This window comes from Salmo trutta, chromosome 38 (genome assembly GCF_901001165.1).
Source record: "Salmo trutta chromosome 38, fSalTru1.1, whole genome shotgun sequence".
Classification (NCBI taxonomy): domain Eukaryota; kingdom Metazoa; phylum Chordata; class Actinopteri; order Salmoniformes; family Salmonidae; genus Salmo; species Salmo trutta.
In genome coordinates this window covers 16,346,980-16,368,343 of record NC_042994.1, presented here as the reverse complement: position 1 = coordinate 16,368,343, position 21,364 = coordinate 16,346,980, and the positions used below count along the sequence as shown (strand labels likewise).

The following is a 21,364-nucleotide window of genomic DNA, read 5'->3' as shown; positions in this document are numbered from 1 at the left end:
GATGACCCCTGACCTATGAAAATATAGTATGCCATTTAGCAGACGCTTTTATCCAAAGCGACTTGGTCATGCATGCATATGGGTGGTCCTGGGAATAAAGCCCACTGCCTTGGCGTTACATGTGCCATGCTCTACCAACCGAGTTAGAAAGTATGTAAATACACAACACAGGAAGAGGTTAAAGTTGCCCCTTACCACTGATACAGGGTCATACATTTTCCATCCAACTAGGATTGAGGGAAAGGTAATCTGATCCTAGATCTCTGGTTAAGCGCAACTTCTATCTTAAGCAATTGTACATACTGTAAACTTGTAGAGTGCTACTTTCCTCCTATAACACTAAAATACCTCTCTAAACTGGATCTGCTTAAATTAACTTTAGCTTTTCAATACTCATAGTATTTTTTTAACGTTACAACACACGAAAAGGTAAGCGAGTCATTATGGTGGGTTGTGGGGGTTCATTTCTTTGTATGTGTATATAAATCAGCCATAAGCCGATAGGAGGCTTACCAAGAAAGATAGTTTTATTCCAGAGCAGCATGAATCCTTATGTCTCCAGATGAATGATATAAATTATTTTTCACTACAGTGCAGCGCTGGCGTAACTGGATGTGCAAATACTTGTGTTTTTTTTAATTCGTCTTTCATTTCTGCCTGAGAAAATAGTTGAAGGGACCTAACTGAATTGTTACGCGTGCACACCAATTTAGTTTGTCACATTGTACAGTACATGACGTTGTGTACAGTCACAGAATGGACACATTTTTTATTTTTTTAAATGAACAGGAGTGTGAAGCATGATAAGGAAGACTGAATTTCACTTGGTTGGTGGAATCTGCCATCAGTCAAACTAACAAGCTACCTAAATCAAACTAACGGAATGAAATAACTAGGTTACATTTGAAATGACATTGCGCTTTAAGTAAAAATTGTTGTGTGAAATGAGAGACATGTTACCAAGTGAAAAAGTTCCTTTTGCAGTAAGGCAGCCATCTTTATTCAACCAAAGGAGAGAACTAAGCTGTACGTTGTTCCAAGCTATTCCAAGCTGCTTAACCAGCCATTCCAGTTATGTTGGTGTTGTAATGTGGATGGAGGAGCTAGGCTTTGATCTTCCGCCTGCGCTCCTAGAATCGGTGCCCAGGGGAGAGCCACTCCTCGGGGGCTCCCCTTCATCTCATTCTGGGGGAGGATGGGTCAATTCTAGCTCTCACCCCTTGAGTAGTTCTGGAATCATGCTATATCCTGCATGGAGTGATAGCTCTCTTCCCCTTGCAACCCCAAAGATAGGGGTGAGTGGTTTCAGTGTAGGCTGGATCAGTGGTTTAATGTCTCAGGTATGAGCTGAAAGATCTCTTTTGCGCTCTGTTAGTGCTTTAGTGATTATTATCCCAGTGGCATTTTCAGTTTAGCTCTGTTTACGCTGCTTGGCTGAATCTGCCTGTGGCTAGTCGTGCTGACAGTGCTGGATCGTAGCTCTATGGCCATGTTCCATATAAATGGTAACCATTGGTTTATTGAGGAGTGAAGAATACCAATGGCCATTTGGAATGGGTCAGTGCTACACTTCAAGTAAGGGCTATTTCTATTTCTGGGGCTAGCCATTAGCAATTTCATGAGGTGTGTGTGTGTGAATATATTATGAGTTTACACAAACTCATAATGACATGATAAGCTTTGGACCACACTATTTACCAAGAGAGTTTATCTATATTCTTCGTAGCTGTCTATTTACCACCACAAACCGATGCTGGCACTAAGACCGCACTCAATGAGCTGTATATGGCCGTAAGCAAACAGGAACGCGCTCATCCAGAGGCGGCGCTCCTAGTGGCCGTTGACTTTAATGCAGGGAAACTTAAATCCGTTTTTACCTCATTTCTACCAGCATGTTAAATGTGCAACGAGGGAACAAAACTCTAGACCACATTTACTCCACACTCAGAGACGCGTACAAAGCTCTCCCTCACCCTCCATTTGGCAAATCTGACCATAATTCTATCCTCCTGATTCCTGCTTACAAGCAAAAACTACAGCAGGAAGCACCAGTGACTCGGTCAATAAAAAAGTGATCAGAGGAAGCAGATGCTAAGCTACAGGACTGTTTTGCTAGCACAGACTGGAACATGTTCCGGGATTCTTCTGATGACATTGAGGAGTACACCACAACAGTCACTGGCTTCATCAATAAGTGCATCGATGACGTCTTCCCCACAGCGACTGTATGTACATACCCCAACCAGAAGCCATGGATTACAGGCAACATCTACACTGAGATAAAGAGTAGAGCAGCCGCTTTAAAGGAGCAGAACTCTAACCCGGAAGCTTATAAGAAATCCCGCTATGCCCTCCGACGAACCATCAAACAGGCAAAGCGTCAATACAGGACTAAGATTGAATCGTACTACACCGGCTCCCACGCTCGTCGGATGTGGCAGGACTTGTAAACTATTGCAGACTACAAAGGGAAGCACAGCGGAGAGCTGCCCAGTGACACAAGCCTACAAGCCTGAAACATGCATGATAGCATCAGCTGTTCCGGACGACTGTGTGATCACGCTCTCCGTAGCCGATGTGAGTAAGACCTTTAAACAGGTCAACATTCACAAGGTCGCAGGGCCAGATGGATTACCAAGACGTGTACTCCGAGCATGAGTCTGTAATACCAACCAACATGTTTCAAGCAGACCACCATAGTCCCTGTGGCCAAGAACACTAAGGTAACCTACCTGTATGACTACCGACCCGTAGCACTCAGGTCTGTAGCCATGAAGTGCTTTGAAAGGCTGGTCATGGCTCACATCAACACCATTATCACAGAAACCCTAGAACCACTTCAATTTGCGTACCGCCCCAACAGATCCACAGATGATGCAATCTCTATTGCACTCAACACTGCCCTTTCCCACCTGGACAAAAGGAACACCTATGTGAGAATGCTATTCATTGACTACAGCTCAGCGTTCCACACCATAGTGCCCTCAGCTCATCACTAAGCTAAGGACCCTGACACTAAACACCTCCCTCTGCAACTGGATCCTGGACTTCCTGACAGGTCGCCCCCAGGTGGTAAGGGTAGGCAACAACACATCCGCACGCTGATCCTCAATACGGGGGCCCCTTGGGTGCGTGCTCAGTCCCCTCCTCTACTCCCTGCTCACTCATGACTGCATGGCCAGGCACGACATCATTAAGTTTGCCGATGACACAACAGTGGTAGGCCTGATCACCGACAACGATGAGACAGCCTATTGGGAGGGGTTCAGAGTCCTGGCCGTGTGGTGCCAGGACCACAACCTCTCCCTCAACATGATCAAGAAAAAGGAGATGATTGTGGACTACAGGAAAAGGAGGACCGAACACGCCCCCATTCTCATCGACAGGGCTGTAGTGGAGCAGGTTGAGAGCTTCAAGATCCTTGGTGTCCACATCACCAACATACTATCATGGTCCAAACACACCAAGACAGTCGTGATGAGGGCACGACAAAACCTATTCCCCTTCAGGAGACTGAAAAGATTTGGCATGAGTCCTCAGATCCTCAAAAAGTTCTACAACTGCACCATCGAGAGCATCCTGACTGGTTGCATCACTGCCTGATATGGCAACTGCTCGGCCTCCGACCACAAGGCACTGCAGAGGGTAGTTGGTACGGCCCAGTAAATCACTGGGGCCAAGCTTCCTGCCATCCAGAACCTCTATACCAGACAGTGTCAGAGGAAGGCCCTAAAGTAGTAGACTGTTCTCTCTGTTACTGCACGGCAAGCGGTACCGGAGTGCCAAGTCTAGGTCCAAAAGGCTTCTTAACAGCTTCTACCCCCAAGCCATAAGACTCCTGAACAGCTAATCAAATGGCTACCCAGACTATTTGCATGTGACGAATACAATTACATTTTATTTGAAATGTTAGTGGCATAGCTTTTATTGCAGTACTTTGACAAATTACCTCAACAGTCAACCATTTGGGTGTCTTAAATATTAATATTGGAATGTACAGTCTTACCCCATATCATGGGTGCACACTCTATAGGTATCAGCTTACTCAGTGACACCCATAGATTACAATTCCATAGAGTTTACACACATATTAGCGTCTTAGCTATTATTGCAGGACTTTACAGTCCATTATGAATGTTCAATACGCACAATAGATTGACTGGGGAGGTGATTTCTCACAGTCAAAGTCCAGCAATAAGAGCTATGATGCTAATATTTGTGTAAAATCTTTGGAATTGTAATCTGTGGTTGTTACTCACTAGGCTGATACCTATGAAGTGTGCACCCATGAAATGGGGTAAGGCTGTACATTGCAATATGAATTTCATGAAGCTCCCGACTAACAGTTCTTGTGTTAATGTTTCTTCCAGAGGCAGTTTGCAACCGAGGAGAGATGATTTTTATGAGCCACTCGCTTCAGCAGTCGGCGGGCCCCTTTCTGTGAGCTTGCGTGGCCTACCACTTTGAGGCTGAGCCATTGTTGCTCCTAGACGTTTCCACTTCACAATAACAGCACTTACAGTTGACCGGGGCAGCTCTAGCAGGGCAGAATTTTTACGAACTGACTTGTTGTAAAGGTGGCATCCTATGACGGTGCCACGTTGAAGGTCACTGAGATCTTCAGTAAGGCCATTCTACTGCCAAAGTTTGTCTATGGAGATTGCATGGCTGTGTGCTTGATTTTATACACCTGTCTGCAACAGGTGTGGTTGAAATAGTCAAATCCACTAATTTGAAGGCGTGTCCACATACTTTTGTGTATATAGTGTATAAACCAAGTGTACAAAATGTTAGGAACATCTGCTCTTTCCATGACATAGGCTGAACAGGGGAATCCAGGTGAAAGCTATTTTTACATTTACGTCATTTAGCAGACGCTCTTATCCAGAGCGACTTACAAACTGGTGCATTCACTTTATGCTATGATCCCTTATCGCTTCAATCAGTGTTAATGAAGGGGAGGAGACAGGTTAAAGAAGGATTTTTAAGCCATGAGACAAGAGAAACATAAATTGTAGGTGCCAGGCACACTGTTTTGAGTGTGTCAAGAACTGCAATGCTGCTGGGTTTTTCACACTCAACAGTTTCTGATGTGTATCAAGAATGGTCCATCACCCAAAGGACATCAGCCAACTTAACACAACGGTGGTAAGGAAGCATTGGAGTCAACATGGGCCAGTATCACTGTGGAACGCTTTCGATACCTTGTAGAGTCAATGTCCCGACGAATTGAAGCTGTTCTGAGGGCGAAAGTAGGAAGGTATTCCTAACAAACACACAATAGTAGGAAGGTGTTCCTAATGCTTTGTACACTCAGTGTACATGAAAGTTACAAAACAGAATCATGGTGTGTTTGTTAGGCAATTATTGACTTGTGTATGGACGAGGCACAAAAGAAACCTTACCTTTCTGGGTTTTGACTTCAAAAATCTCAGACTCGTCCCCTGGAGTGAAGTGTTTGAAGTAAGTGCAGTTCTCAGCTGTGGGAGACATGAAAACACAGTCAGCTGGAGGTTCAGGTCGTAGCACTTCAGACAATGTGCAGTTTCTCATCAATACACTGAACATCACAGAAGATACTAAATAATCGTGAAAATAGCTATATTTATTTCATAATAGATGCACAACACTTCGGAAATAAAGTAGCATAATAGACCAAGGTGTTTACCAAAAACTGTTTCACGAGTCATCCACAAATGTAAAGACGCTAACTTCATAAAAAACTGATAAAAGGATGTTGATGCTTTTTAACTGGACTACCTTTAAACTACTTTTAATAGAATAAGCATTCTGTAGTTGCGATGTAACAGTTGTTAATCCACACGGATCAACATTTAGGCGCATGGTTTGCGCTGAGTTTTCATAAAAACCTTATCTATCTGTACCATGTTGATTGACAGTGTCTGATTTTGTGTTAGCATAGGTTATGTGGCGCATCCAATAGGAAGTACTTTTAATTAAATTTGCCAAAAATGATATAATTACTCCTGTGTATACAAAAATAAATACATTCCTTCAAATCACTACACCAGAGAGCATGAATGAGCCACAGAGGATGATTCGCTTCTTTTAAAAAATAGCTCTAGATTGTTTTAAACCACAATGCCAGGGCATAACCTACAGTTGGGAAGGTCGTAATTTGGGCAGGCGGCGCACCATATCAAATAGCTGATTGATTTTACGGCTGTCGGTGAAGTTAGGCTATCAGAATTCTCAACTCACAATGGGCTATTGAGCGAACAGTAGTGCGCACATTCACTGTCATATTCATTGGGTCCCTGTTGCTGTATGGGCAATCATTGTTTATAAATGGACAAAAAAAAATTCGGATCCTCATAAAAATGTCCATCTAGCTGGGGCCGAGCTCTGGACGTGTGCAAATAATGGAAAAGAAAAGCAGAACGGTATTTTTTCGCGAACAGTGAGTTAGTTATATTATTAGCCAAGTTTATGACTATCCAATCTACTTATCGTGTTAGGAATAGAAGGCTATCTTACATTAGTCTGCAAATAGATAGATGCATGTAATTCTTTATTTTTAGCCTCCACTAACTTGAAACTCACGCGCAGCCTACAGGGGCATCCCATTCACTTTGCTAGGCCCAATGTGCTAACCCCCTGGGGATCCGTGCTAAGCGCGAGTAAAAACTGGATTGCAGAGGGCTAGGAGTATCGCCCTACGCTTTGACGCTAAACCACAAGTTCAAAACATCCATTCGCCAGGGAAACTATATTTGTAAACAGCGGCGGCAGACGGCTGTGTCTCTCAGACGTTAGGGGGAACTTCAGAGTCGTTCAACTCCGTTCCGTCACCGGAGAGGCCTGCTCTGCATCAGATACGTGGCATCTAATGTTCTGGGCCAACTGCAGGGACCACGCAGGAGTAAGTGACAGGCTGTCATGTAGAATTATGTGAGTTAAGCATGTTATCACATCGGCTCCAGCGTTCTTCATATCCACACATGGGCTGGAGATAATTCCCCTTCTCCCAGGACTAGGAAGATACAGTTACTGGTGGGTGGGGTTGCCAGTTTGGATGTATTACTGAGAGAAGGCTAATAAAGAAAGATACACAAAGTATGTGCTGGTTCAATTAGCTGGATTTGGCGCCCGTACATGGCACCAGCAAAGCACTCTTTAATGAGTAGAATCCAGCAGAGCAAATTTGGCACATGATTAATGACTTCATTTTAACTGGTTTTCTGGTTGAGAAGACATCATATAATTACAACCAACTGGTCTCCGTTACAACCAGGTAAAGATGTATTTTTCAGGACAGGGTGAAAACCGAAAGTTAAATATGCCACATTTTGGTTGTTATCTAGTCAAATCACCAGATTTCCACCAGATAAAGATGTTGTTCTGGTTACTTAAAAGATGTTCACAAAACATCCTTATACGACTATTCTACAACCTGACAAGGATTGGTTTTGGTAAGGTAAAGGACCATGAAAAAGGATCTAAATGTGTTAATGTTTTGACTCTCACAAATAGAGGATGTTTTTTTGTGAATGAGGACAGAGACTGGCCATCAAGGGAAAACCCAGAGGTGGTTACTTAGCAACTGGCTTGTCTGCTCTTTTTATTATGTAAGGCGGGAAGGGGAATGAGGTGGCTAGCCACAGAATTCAATGTTTTGGTTTAGAGAGAGAGAGCTAGTTTATAGAAGAGTCAGAGTACATTCGGTCCTTAAAAGGTCAATTGCTGAGTCACCTCAGCTCAACCCAGCCATTTTAAGTCGTTCAACCCTCAAACAAAAGCTTCGGTAGTATCTCTCCGCACCACAAACTCCCGTATTAATAACTGTAATGGACCAGAAGTGATTCTTGTCATCATGCTGAAGACTAAGTGCCCTTTCATTGCGCTGAGAGGAGAGAGAGAGAGCCCACGCTGCATTACGAGACACTTGAACAGGCATTGGGGCTGTGTCGTTGTCCTTCTGTGTTTGTTAATTGAAACACTAAATCCAGGGATTATGCCAATTATGCGGCGGCGGCGCTCGCCTCATTAGCTTTTGATGTCCTCATTACACACTCCGATCCTCACCTTTTAGAGAGACACACGCGCGCACACACAATATGAAGGCAGTCAGTCAGGTTGGCACAAATACGCACACACACGATGAACGCAGGTAGGCAAGCACACATGCGCGCTCCCTCGCACACACACATGGTCTGTGCCGCTGTGCTCTCTAATGGCATTGGAAGACACTCAAAAGGTCTCTCTAATGATGGGTAGAAGAAAGCGACTCAGGCCTTCCAGGAACTGGCTTACAGTATATGTGCTTGGAATTCAAACCCAGGTCTCTATAAGGACTTGTAAGGGTCCCCCATGTCTATCCACATCTGTAGTATGATCTAAAATAAGGACGCACGACAACGAGGTTCTAGCTCCAGCACGTTTACTAACCTAACCCTCGCATGTCATACCTAGGTACGGATACCCCCAAGGGACATCCTACTACATCTTCCCTTCTCCCATGAACAAGAACTCAATATGCATATCTGAAATGCAATTTGGGAACCAGTATTATTATCTAACATGCTACTTCACATCCTGAAACAGTATGAAAGCATTAAATCACACAGCATGAACATTAACTTGGTTACAGTCTCATTTTGCTGGCTAAGGTCCCCAACAGTATGTTTTCTCTTCACGTAACAAAGTCTTTCAGCGCTTCACATCCCTTTTCGGGTGCGCTTGTGGCTCTGTGAGCGCTCTCTCTCCTTCACCCTCTTTTTGTGCATTTTCTGTGGCCTCAGTCTGTGTGGCTGGTAGATCTGGAAGAGCTCTGAGGTGTGTTTTGTTCCTTCGTACCTCTTCTGAGCCTGTGTCCACCACATAGGAGCGTGGGGCATCCTCTTTCCTCAGCACTATTACTGGTGTCTGAGTTTGTAATCCACACACGTTGACCTTCTGTCAGCTCTGGCCTCTCCGTAGCACGGTGTCTCCGATTAAAGTCTCCAGTTTGCGTTTGTTTCAGCCGTTTGTCCCTCTCAGCGAAGGCCATCGGGGTTTAAGCTGAGCCGGCGAGACAGGCAATGGGGAACGCAGCCTCCTGCCCATCAGGAGCTCGGCAGGCGACGGCCCATGATGCAGTGGTGTAACTCTGTAAGCTAACAGAGCCCTGTATGGATCCTTGTTCTTTTTCAGCAGTCCCTTGACTGTTAACACAGCTCTCTCTGCCTCACCATTACTGTGTGCGTGGTAGGGGCTACTGGTCACATGTGTGAAGTCATATTCTGCGGCAAAAGCAGAAAAGGAGCTTGCAGAGAACTGGGGAGCGTTATCTGTAACCAGGACCTCAGTGACCCCTTGCCTGGAAAAAATTGACTTAAATCCATTGATAACACCAGCTGATGTGTTTATGGGTGTCTTTGCTATTTGAATGTATCTTGAATAATAATCTACCACTAGCAGATAAGTGTAATTTTTCCAATAGAACATTTCTGCCCCTACCTTTTGCCCTGGTCATTTTGGCAGCACCGTTACCATCATTGGCTCCGGATGACAAGGTTGACATTTTGTACAGACCTCACAATGGGCCACAAGCTTGGCAATCTGAGTACTCAGACCAAGCCACCACACCGACTGTTGAGCCCTCAGTCTGCATTTGGTTATCCCCATGTGTCCATCATGCACTCTGTCTAGCATTTCTGGTTGTAGAGTCTCTGGGATAACTATCCGTTGTCCTATCATGAGAAGGTCTCCAGTAAAGTGGAAGTCACTTTGGTGCACCCAATAGGGCTTCAGCAGCTGAGGCAGTTCCTCCTGCCTGGGCCATCCCTTTTTGCACTGCTGCACTATCGGTCAGCAGATGTGGTCTCGTTGTTGCTCCTCTGCAATCTGCTGCAGTTTGGTCTGAGATGCAGGTAGGCTGTCCCTTTCTGCATTAATGGACACCTGTACCTCCCCCTCTAGACATTGCTCCTCCTCTCATAATGGATGTTTAATTGGAGCCCTGGAGAGTGCATCTGCTGTGATCAGTGCCTTCCCTGGCACATACACCATCTTGTAGGTGAACCTCAAGTAATCTGAGGCGGAAGCGTAGAACTCTGGGAGGCAAGTCGTCCAGTGCTTTTGTCCCTAACTGAGCCAACAGTGGTTTGTGGTTAGTCGCTGCTGTAAACTGCAGGCCAATAAGGTGTTGGCTGAGCCTTTCACATGCCCGTGTGATAACCAACGCCTCCTTCTCCACTTGTATGGAGAATGTATGCTATTGGACGTCACTCCATGTTGTCCTGCATCTGTGTGAGGACTGCACCTAGCCCTAAGGATGATGCATCTGCTGATACCTTTGTCTTAGCGTGGGGACGGTACTGGGCCAGCACTCTCTGTGAGGCCAGGTCTCCTTTGATTTTGTCAAACGCCACCTGTTGCACGTGACCCCATGACCAGTCATTCTCTTTGGCTAGTAAGTCTCTCAGAGGTTTGGTTGTATCTGAGAACTGTGGGAGGAACTTACCCACATATGTGGCCATGCCTAAGAAGGTCCTGACTTCAGCCACGTTCTGGGGGATGGACATATCTTTCATGGCGCTGATCTTCTCCGGGTCCGGCTCTATTCCAGCTGCACTGATTTAGTGTCCCAAGAACAAGACCTCTGACTGTGCAAAAGTGCATTTTTCATTGTGTCAGGCCAGCCTCCTGGAGTCGGGTCAGAACTGCTGTGAGCCTTACATCATGTTCTGCTCTGTCCCTTCCGCACACGAGCACATCGTCCGCGTGGACTATGACGCCACTCAGCCCATCCAACAGCTGGGACATGCGTCTTTGGAAATGCTCAGGATCGGAAGCGATTCCAAATGGCAAAACATTAAAACAGTAACGGCCAAACGGTGTTATAAACGTTGTGAGCGCCCTACTCTCTGATGACAGCGGTATCTGCCAGAAACCTGAGCGGGCATCCAGCTTTGTGAAGACTTGTGAGCCATCCAACTGAGCCAGTGACTGCTCCACTGATGGTAAGATGTGTCTCTCTCTGCAGAGTGCCTCATTATGTCCCCATTGGCTTTTGGGACCACTACCATCCCTGCACACCATTCAGTGGGATTCTCTATTTTAGACACCGCCCCAATTTCTTCCATCCTCCCCAACTCTTCCTTTACTCTGGCCAATAAAGAGAGAGGCACACGGCGAGGGGTGGTAAGGGTATAGGGGACAGCATCCTCTTTCAAGCGGATTTTGTAGTCACCTTCTATCCTTCCTAGACCAGAAACTTTTGGGAATTTCTTTTTTAAAACCTCACCTCGGTCCTCCAGTTCGCTCACTCTCTCTGTGTTGCAATGCTTCAATTGCCGACAGCCCCAGCGTCCGGTCTGGCCAGAGAGTCTATGACGAAGACAGGCTGGAGGGCACTTTTGTCTTTACACTCCAGTCTAATCACCAACTGCCCTACCACTGGTAATATCTTATTACTGGGCCCGTACAGTTTTGTTTGTAGAGAGCAAAGGGCCATCTCTGCTATAGCTATACAGCCTAGTTGGGATAGCTGTCACTGCTGCCCCAGTGTCTAGTTTAAGTGACACAACCTCCCCATTGAGTGTAATGTCTGAATGCCAGCCAGCATTGTTTTCCTTTACTTCTCCCAGAAAGATGCTGTCCTGCTGTACCTCCTCTGAGACCTCATGCATTTGCTTTAATCGACAGACAGCTGAAAAGTGTCCTCTCCTGTGACATTTCCTGCATTCCCCATCCTTTGCTGGGCAATCTTTCCATCTGTGGAAAGGGGATTTCCCACATTTGCGACAAACACTTGAACTAGCTACTGGTGCTGTCTGTGATTGTTTTCTCCACGTCTGTCTCTGTTCTGTGTTCCCCTCAGTTTTTTTAGCTCGGTATGAAAATGCATTTATTTCCTCACTGTCTTCGCTCTGCAGGGAGCTGCTATCTGCTTAACCTGGTTTACAGCTTTGGACAAGGTAAGCTGGGAATCCAACTGTAACTTTTCAGAAAGTGATATTTCTTATTCCCACTACAACCCGATCTCGGATCAGCTCTTCCCTGAGTGCGCCAAACTGACAATGTTCTGCTAGTTTGTGAACAGCTGTGATAAAACTGTCGGCGGTTTCACCCTGCTCCTGTTTGCGCATATTAAACCTAGCTCTCTCAAATATAATGTTGTGTCTCCCTACGAAATGCGTTTCAAAACAGTCTTTAACGGCACTGTAGTTAAGTTTCTCTTCCTCAGTCAACGATGAAGCATTTAATATATGCTCGGCTTCATCGCCCATAGAGTAGATCAGTGTATTAACTTGAAATGCCTAATTTTTCACGTTTAAGCCTGATGCTACCCTGTATCCTTTCAAAGCGCCTGATCCATTTCGGCCAGTTTTGAATGTCCTTACAATCAAAATTCTCCGGCGGACTAATGCAAAATCCATCAGCACTAGCCATTAGCCTGTCTGTGTTTGCGCCAGAGCCCATTGAACTTGGAGTCGCAAACCCTGAAATCCCGCCAGCTTCTTCCTCTTGCAACATGTCGCATAGCAGTAACTTAGTCCTTGCTCGTTAGCTAGCAAAATAATGATATGCGCTGTTTTATCTCCAACACTGCCCTCCCTGCTTTGAAACAGCCTGAATGTATGATGTACTTGGTACGTCCTTCACGTTTATGTGAATTTTAAAACCCCTTCTGACTCCATGTAGTATGATCTAAAATAAGGGCGCGCGACGAGGTTCTAGCTCCAGCATGTTTACTAAACTAACCCTCGCATGTCATACCTAGGTACGGATACCCCCAAGGGACATCCTACTACAACATCTATGAATATAGTCCCACACTACTAAATGCCATGGCTCTCTTTGTGTTGTATTAATTCCACCCCAGAACCTTATGACTCGGCACATGTCCAGACAATGCTCTGTCTATCAGTGAGTGGATTAGTAATGCCAGGGGGGTCCCACTGTGTAACATCCCAGTGACACCCAAGGCCTCTCCACATCAACAGGGTATATGCATTTCAGTGCGAATGGAGTCCAAACCGCACGCTAACTAGGAGTCGCTTCGCCGACGTCAATATCTCAAGGAGACGATAAGTAATAGCACCCGATGGAACTCAACTGGCAAGTCAATAGCGTATCAATTAGCTGACCTGCTCAAAACAGAAATTCTATGCACTACTAAACAATCCTTCATCCATCTTTAAAAAGGTGAGGAGATCAAAATGAGCCTCCACTATCGTGTCGTAATGAGGTGCTTCGCAGTGAGTTTGTCTGCCATTTCATCAACATAAGGGGCTATGTTAGGCATTTCTTTGAGCCCCATGTCTTCATTCTCTTTGCCTGTTGCATAGACTATAGCTACAACGTGTCGTGTTGTAGCTGAAAATGACCCACCCTGAAAAATCCCCCCAGAAGACTCTAGCTTATGGTGCCAGCTAGGATGAATACGAAACACAAGTTAAATACAAACGTTTAAGCTCATGTCTAAAATTGAAATAGGGAAATACACTGCTCAAAAAAATAAAGGGAACACTTAACACAATGTAACTCCAAGTCAATCACACTTCTGTGAAATCAAACTGTCCACTTAGGAAGCAACACTGATTGACAATACATTTCACATGCTGTTGTGCAAATGGAATAGACAACAGGTGGAAATTATAGGCAATTAGCAAGACACCCCCAATAAAGGAGTGGTTCTACAGGTGGTGACCACAGACCACTTCTCAGTTCCTATGCTTCCTGGCTGATGTTTTGGTCACTTTTGAATGCTGCCGGTGCTTTCACTCTAGTGGTAGCATGAGACAGAGTCTACAACCCACACAAGTGGCTCAGGTAGTGCAGCTCATCCAAGATGGCACATCAATGCGAGCTGTGGCAAGAAGGTTTGCTGTGTCTGTTAGCGTAGTGTCCAGAGCATGGAGGCGCTACCAGGAGACAGGCCAGTACATCAGGAGACGTGGAGGAGGCCGTAGGAGGGCAACAACCCAGCAGCAGGACCGCTACCTCCGCCTTTGTGCAAGGAGGAACAGGAGGAGCACTGCCAGAGCCCTGCAAAATGACCTCCAGCAGACCACAAATGTGCATGTGTCTGCTCAAACGGTCAGAAACAGACTCCATGAGGGTGGTATGAGGGCCCGACGTCCACAGGTGGTGGTTGTGCTTACAGCCCAACACCGTGCAGGATGTTTAGCATTTGCCAGAGAACACCAAGATTGGCAAATTCGCCACTGGCGCCCTGTGCTCTTCACTGATGAAAGCAGGTTCACACTGAGCACATGTGACAGACGTGACAGAGTCTGGAGACGCCGTGGAGAACTTTCTGCTGCCTGCAACATCCTCCAGCATGACCGGTTTGGCGGTGGGTCAGTCATGGTGTGGGGTGGCATTTCTTTGGGCGGCCGCACAGCCCTCCATGTGCTCGCCAGAGGTAGCCTGACTGCCATTAGGTACCGAGATGAGATCCTCAGACCCCTTGTGAGACCATATGCTGGTGCGGTTGGCCTTGGGTTCCTCCTAATGTAAGACAATGTTAGACCTCATGTGGCTGGAGTGTGTCAGCAGTTCCTGCAAGAGGAAGGCATTGATGCTATGGACTGGCCCGCCCGTTCCCCAGACCTGAATCCAATTGAGCACATCTGGGACATCATGTCTCGCTCCATCCACCAACGCCACGTTGCACCACAGACTGTCCAGGAGTTGGCGGATGCTTTAGTCCAGGTCTGGGAGGAGATCCCTCAGGAGACCATCCACCACCTCATCAGGAGCATGCCCAGGCATTGTAGGGAGGTCATACAGGCACGTGGAGGCCACACACACTACTGAGCCTCATTTTGACTTGTTTTAAGGACATTACATCAAAGTTGGATCAGCCTGTAGTGTGGTTTTCCACTTTAATTTTGAGTGTGACTCCAAATCCAGACCTCCATGGGTTGATAAATTGGATTTCCATTGATTATTTTTGTGTGATTTTGTTGTCAGCACATTCAACTATGTAAAGAAAAAAGTATTTAATAAGATTATTTCATTCATTCAGATCTAGGATGTGTTATTTTAGTGTTCCCTTTATTTTTTGAGCAGTGTATAACCTACCATTAGATAGTCTACCATTGAGATCGTTCTATACAGAAAATCAAACCAGAAAGACCAACATGCAACAAATCATCATTGGCACTTCCACAGCCGGGTTGCCCCTCCCAGCACTGGTATGTGCTTGAAGTTCCGGTTGTCTACATGCCCGGGCTTTGACTAGCCAGGACCCTTGTAGCCCACCCCCATGGGACGGGAAATTATTTTGGACGGTGGGTAGCAGGGCAGCGCCAGGAAGGGGGTTAGTGGTTGAAGGGCTATGCCTGGCTTGTGCAGGTGGCCTTGTCACTCAGTTGGGCTCTGAAGGTGTGCACACACTTGACTCCCTCACGGCTCTTACCCTAGGACAGCTGGGTATTTACACAGCCTATATTTATCCCCCATTGGCCGGCTGCATAGTGCCGCGCACACAACAGAAAATCCCACCGATATCTTTGTTTCTGTAACAGTTGCTATATTGGCTTCGGCTGAACATCTCGCCACATCCCGAACCTAGATTGTATGTTTGCTGTTCTGGACAGTACAGTATTCATATGTAATAAATCATGTCAATATCCTGTTTTACAGTAATTCTTATTTTCTAACCATCTGTTATGATTATTTAGGAAGGCAAACAAGGTGAATAACAGTGGAAAGCAACCTCTATGTACATATATACAGAGATCTCCATTTCCCCTTGATCTTTGTAGACTACTAAATATATATATATATATATATATATTTTTTTTTTATATATATATATATTTTTATTCCAACAGATGGCAAAACTCATGGAGCGTCACTTAGAGAGCGCCATCATCCTAGAGGTGACAGAGGGGCATGAACTGTCCTAGTGGTTGGTATTTCTCTCATTAAAGTGTGAGGCTATAATAAATATTGCTATTCATTCCCAAATAGAGCTAGCGATACCAAATGAACCCCCCCCCCCCCCCCCCCCCCAAGCAGATACCTCGTCGACCCTGAAAGAACTTCACTGGACTCTATGTAAACTGGAAACCATACATCCTGAGGCTGCATTTATTGTAGCTGGGGATTTTAACAAAGCTAAACTAAGATCAATACTCCCTAAATTCAATCAGCATATCGAATGTGCGACACGAGCTGGCAGAATTCTGGATCATTGTTACTTGAACTTCCGCAATGAATACAAAGCCCTGCCTTCGGCAAATCTGACCATGAATCCATTTTGTTGCTGCCAGCCTATAGACAGAAACGAAAAGAGGAAACGCCCATGCTCAGGTCAATACAACGCTGGTCTGACCAATCGGACTCCACGCTTCAAGATTGCTTCGATCACGTGGACTGGGATATATTCCGGATAGTCTCAGACAACAACATTGATGTATACGCTGACTCGGTGAGCAAGTTTATTAGCAAGTGTATCAGAGATGTCGTACCTGCTGTGACTATTAAAACCTTCCCTAACCAGAAACCGTGGATTAATGGCAGCATTCGCGCAAAACTGAAAGCGCAAACCATCGCTTTTAATCATGGCAAGGCGACCAGAAACATGACCGAATACAAACAGTGCAGCTATTTCTTCCTGAAGGCAATCAAACCAGCAAAGCGCCAGTATAGAGACAAAGTAGAGTCGCAATTCAACGGCTCAAACACAAGACGTATGTGGCAGGGTCTACAGTCAATCACAGATTACAAAAAGAAACCAGCCCCGTCGCAGACAAATTAAACAACTTCTTTGCTCGCTTTGAGGACAATACAATATCACTGACACGGCCCGCTACCAAAGCCTGTGGGCTGTCCTTCTCTGTGGAGTGCACACCTTCAAGCATTTCGCTACACTCGCATTAACATCTGCTAACCATGTGTATGTGACCAATAACATTTGATTAGATTTTTGATTTGATTTACTTCACACGCAATGCTGTATGTGTGGCATTAGCAATGTAGGTACATTTTGTTGTTAGCAACAAGGGAGTTTTAGCAACATGATATTCATTGAGTTTTTCCCCATAAAGACTATTTGGAAATAAGTTTAGGCTTTTTCATTTGTGATTAGAGTTAAGGAGTGTCAGTTGTCTGTAGTTTCGCCAATGAGTTATTTTTCAAAAATGTACAGTTGAAGTCGGAAGTTTACATACACCTTAGCCAAATACATTTAAACTCAGTTTTTCACAATTCCTGACATTTAATCCTAGTAAAAATCCCTGTCTTAGGTCAGTTAGGATCACCACTTTATTTTAAGAATGTGAAATGTCAGAATAATAGTAGAGAGAATGATTTATTTCAGCTTTTATTTCTTTCATCACATTCCCAGTGGGTCAGAAGTTTACATACACTCAATTAGTATTTGGTAGCATTGCCTTAAAATTGTTTAACTTGGGTCAAACTTTCGGGGAGCCTTCCACAAGCTTCCCACAATAAGTTTGGTGAATCTTTGCCCATTCCTCCTGACAGAGCTGGTGTAACTGGGTCAGGTTTGTAGGCTTCCTTGCTCGTATACACTTTTTCAGTTCTTCCCACAAATGTTCTATAGGGTTGAGGTCAGGGCTTTGTGATGGCCACTCCAATACCTTGAGTTTGTTGTCCTTAAGCTATTTTGCCACAACTTTCGAAGTATGTTGCTTCAATATATCCACATAATTTTCCTGCCTCATGATGCCATCTATTTTGTGAAGTGCACCAGTCCCTCCTGCAGCAAAGCACCCCCACAACATGATGCTGCCACCCCCGTGCTTCACGGTTGGGATGGTGTTCTTCGGCTAGCAAGCTTCCCCCTTTTTCCTCAAAACATAACAATGGTCATTATGGCCAAACAGTTCTATTTTTGTTTCATCAGACCAGAGGACATTTCTCCAAAAATTACGATCTTTGTCCCATGTGCAATTGCAAACCGTAGTCTGGCTTTTTTTATGGCTGTTTTGGAGCAGTGGCTTCTTCCTTGCTGAGCAGCCTTCCAGGTTATGTCGATATAGGACTCGTTTTACTGTGGATATAGATACTTTTGTACCTGTTTCCTCCAGCATCTTCACAAGGTCCTTTGCTGCTGTTCTGGGATTGATTTGCACTTTTCGCACCAAAGTAGATTCATCTCCCATGATGTCAAGCAAATAGGCACTGAGTTTGAAGGTAAGCCTTGAAATACATCCACAGGTACACCTCCAATTGACGTCAATTAGCCTATCAGAGGCTTCTAAAGCCATGACATCGTTTTCTGGAATTTTCCAAGCTGTTTAAAGGCACAGTCAACTTAGTGTATGTGAACTTCTGACTCACTGGAATTGTGATACAGTGAATTATACGTGAAATATTCTGTCTGTAAACAATTGTTGGAAAAATGACTTGTGTCATGCACAAAGTAAATGTCCTAACCGACTTGCCAAAACTATAGTTTGTTAACAAGAAATTTGTGGAGTGGTTGAAAAACGAGTTTTAATGACTCCAACCTAAGTGTATGTAAACTTCTGACTTCAACTGTAAAAGCCAGCTCTATGTGGAGAGATACTGACCACCAAATGTATCCATGATAGGCCTACGTCTGATGGTACATAACACTATGTATCTAATAATAAATAATAACCTGCCCAACAGTGTTCCTTACTTAATGTAAGTGTACTACCACTATCTGACTGTGCTGTTAGTTTGGGAATCCTTAATTCTTAATAGCTAGGAGGGGTCAGCCAAGAATGTTTACAAAATGAGTCCCAACCCGGCATTTCCACCTGTTCATTAAAGTGCCTGCACCAGTCGACCATATGAAATTCCCAGAGGCCCACAGGTGAGCTAACTATGGAGCGGGCACATTTGCTTCAGAGAATCTAGCCAAGATTGTCTTAAGGGTGTGTGTGTGTGTGTGTGTTCGGGCAAGGGACCTTTGCTGATTGAAGCTTTTAAATAGCGGAGCAGTCAGACATACCTCAAGAAACGCAGGGCTGAACGTAGCATAAATCATTCTGCTTTGTGTCAGACCATTACTAAAGCTATGTGTTGTATTGCTTTTACAAGCTCTACTCAATTATTCCCCTTCCTGTCTAGGAGTTTATTTCTCACTCAATGTGATATTGACTCAACATTTAGTGTGAGTCATCAAAGTCAGTGTAGTGGGATCAAAGCATTAGTTGTCGTTCAATGGTCGGATAAAGCCGGGATTCAATCCGATCGCCCCTTTTTGGCTATGCACCATTTAAAGGCAATGTTACCACAGTCGCGGAGATCGCATTCAAAGTAAATGCTGCAGATGTTTGCAAAATTGGAAATTACCTTTTTTAAATGTCAACCGTGCTACAAAACAGATCTTCCGTGGTGCAGATTGAATTCTGCCCTGGGTCCTGTTTTGATTGGAGTAAATGATAGCTGCAGTCATTATAGAGTGTGTTTTTTAAAGCCTTGGAGCTAGCCTTGTTAGAGCTGGGACTCAGGGGATACTGCAGCTTCAAGAGTTCTTAGTTGCCGAGGAGCTGGCAAACACCTCCGCTTGGGGGAGAGAGACACCTCATCGTTTAATTACTGTGGGGATGTAGCTGAATTGGGACTTTAAAGGTCAAGATTAGCCTGAAAGTGCTTGACTTAGTTTATCTTGTTTATTGTAGCATATGCTAATCCTCACACTGTTGGGTAGTTAGTTACCTCTTGTTTCCCGGCTTCTGAAGCCTCAATATCTCAATTAAATAATTGTCTGACAAGCAGTTTTACACACCAGGAAGGCTTGTGGTTAAGAGGAACATTAGCTGACCACATTGCAAAGATGACTGGTGCTTGGTGACATGGCTAACCGCTAGAGTTAACTGACCCCCTTCCACCAAACCCAATCTCTCAGGCCTGTTCCAACAATCCAAATACTGTTTTTAATACTGTGATGGCACATATTTCTTGATCAGCAGTTAGTGTGTATCCGTTTTTAACAATAGTTATAGACACAGACAATGTTTTAAAGTGCCACGTTGGTCGGTTTTACATTAGGTAGCCTCAGACATTGGATAGAGAGGTTCAGGGTTAGGATAGACACAGACAGTGCAGATTTTCAGGTCCAACCTATAAGCCGTCTCCGTGTTATCTTGTCTTACCTCCAGGTAAGCTGATGGGGCCACAACCCTTTCCATTGTAGTCCGCCTCACTGATGTAGATGGCCTTCTTACACAGCCTCCAGAGGCCAAAGTGGGCCGCCTCACACGTCGCGTTCACCTGCTCCACCCGCGGGCTCAGCACGGCCCAATGGTCCGTCACCACCGCCGTAAACATGGACGCCATACCCACCAGGATCACAAAGAACGTCATCTTCACCTTCGTACGCTTGTGCATGGTGCAGTTTGTACGTGGAAACGCTGACACGAAGATGTACAATGAAGAAGAAATGCGTAGCACCGAGGTCCTCACTTGGATCAGACTTGTGGGGACGTCAAACTTGTGGGGACGTCGGGCTTCTGGGGACGTCGATGGTGGATTTTCGCGGGCTTCGCTCCTTAACAGCCACACAGCCTTCCACAAATGTCTCTCTCTTCCCCAGCCTACACCCTCTCACTCTCTCTCTCTTTTTCTCTTTCTCTCTCTCTCTCTCTCTCTGTTGGATCTGTGCCTCTGGTTTGAGGGAAAGGGGTCAGTTTTGTTGTGCCCTAGTTTTCACGGCCCTCTCCCTTCTCTGACTGTGTCGACTGAGGGGGGCCCGTGTGCCTCAGACTACAGCTGTTAAGGTTGATCAGGAAATTTGATGACCAAACCAACTGCCATGGTGTGGTATGTATGGAGGGGGGGGGTGGGGGTCTGCTGCTATAAATGTGTGCAGTGATACAAGATGTCAGGCTGTCTTTATTGGGTTACATCAAAGTGGGTGGGAATGTGTAAAGTGCCATAAGGGACTTAGTAACGTAAATCATTTTTAACCACCGGTGCTTACTGTAATATATTCAACACACTTTATTTGGCAAAACATCTCAGTGAACTATATATGTGCTGTGACACAGAGTAAGTCTAGGACCTGCCCATTTTTACCAGTTCATTTACAACTGCATTGGGGTACTGACACCTCATGTCCATGCTATGGCAATTTGTGGATGCTGTTTTAAAAGGATTTGTGTTGTTGCTATTCTCAAACTGCTTGGTCTGAGTTTCTATGTATCTCTAAACTATTTACAAGGACTACATGTGTTTGTAAACAGCAGCTGTCTCGCTGCAGGCCTGAGAGTGGCTTTGACATCTCCTCAAGGAACCAGACTCCGGTATTGCCATTACTGACATTACTGACTCTATGCCAAACTCCGGCACATATCAGATTGGTGAAGCTCACTACCATATATAATCAATGTCCCAAAATGTAATAATACTTGAAAGTCTTACTTAAGCAGTTTTTTGGGGGTATCAGTTTGACAACTTGTACTTT

General features: G+C 45.1%; 1 protein-coding gene across 1 annotated transcript in view; it reads right to left on the bottom strand.

Moving 5' to 3' along the window:
• The window catches only part of LOC115178423 (voltage-dependent calcium channel gamma-1 subunit), a 22,129-nt gene extending 1,490 nt beyond the window's left edge, over window positions 1-20,639 (bottom strand). The window contains exons 1-2 of the mRNA XM_029739604.1: window positions 20,055-20,639; window positions 5,406-5,480 (exon numbers count right to left, since the gene is read on the bottom strand). Of these exons, the coding sequence (XP_029595464.1) occupies window positions 5,406-5,480; window positions 20,055-20,289 (310 nt within the window). The 5' untranslated portion in view covers window positions 20,290-20,639. The remainder of the gene's footprint in view (window positions 1-5,405; window positions 5,481-20,054) is intronic.
• Window positions 20,640-21,364: the final 725 nt, after the last annotated feature.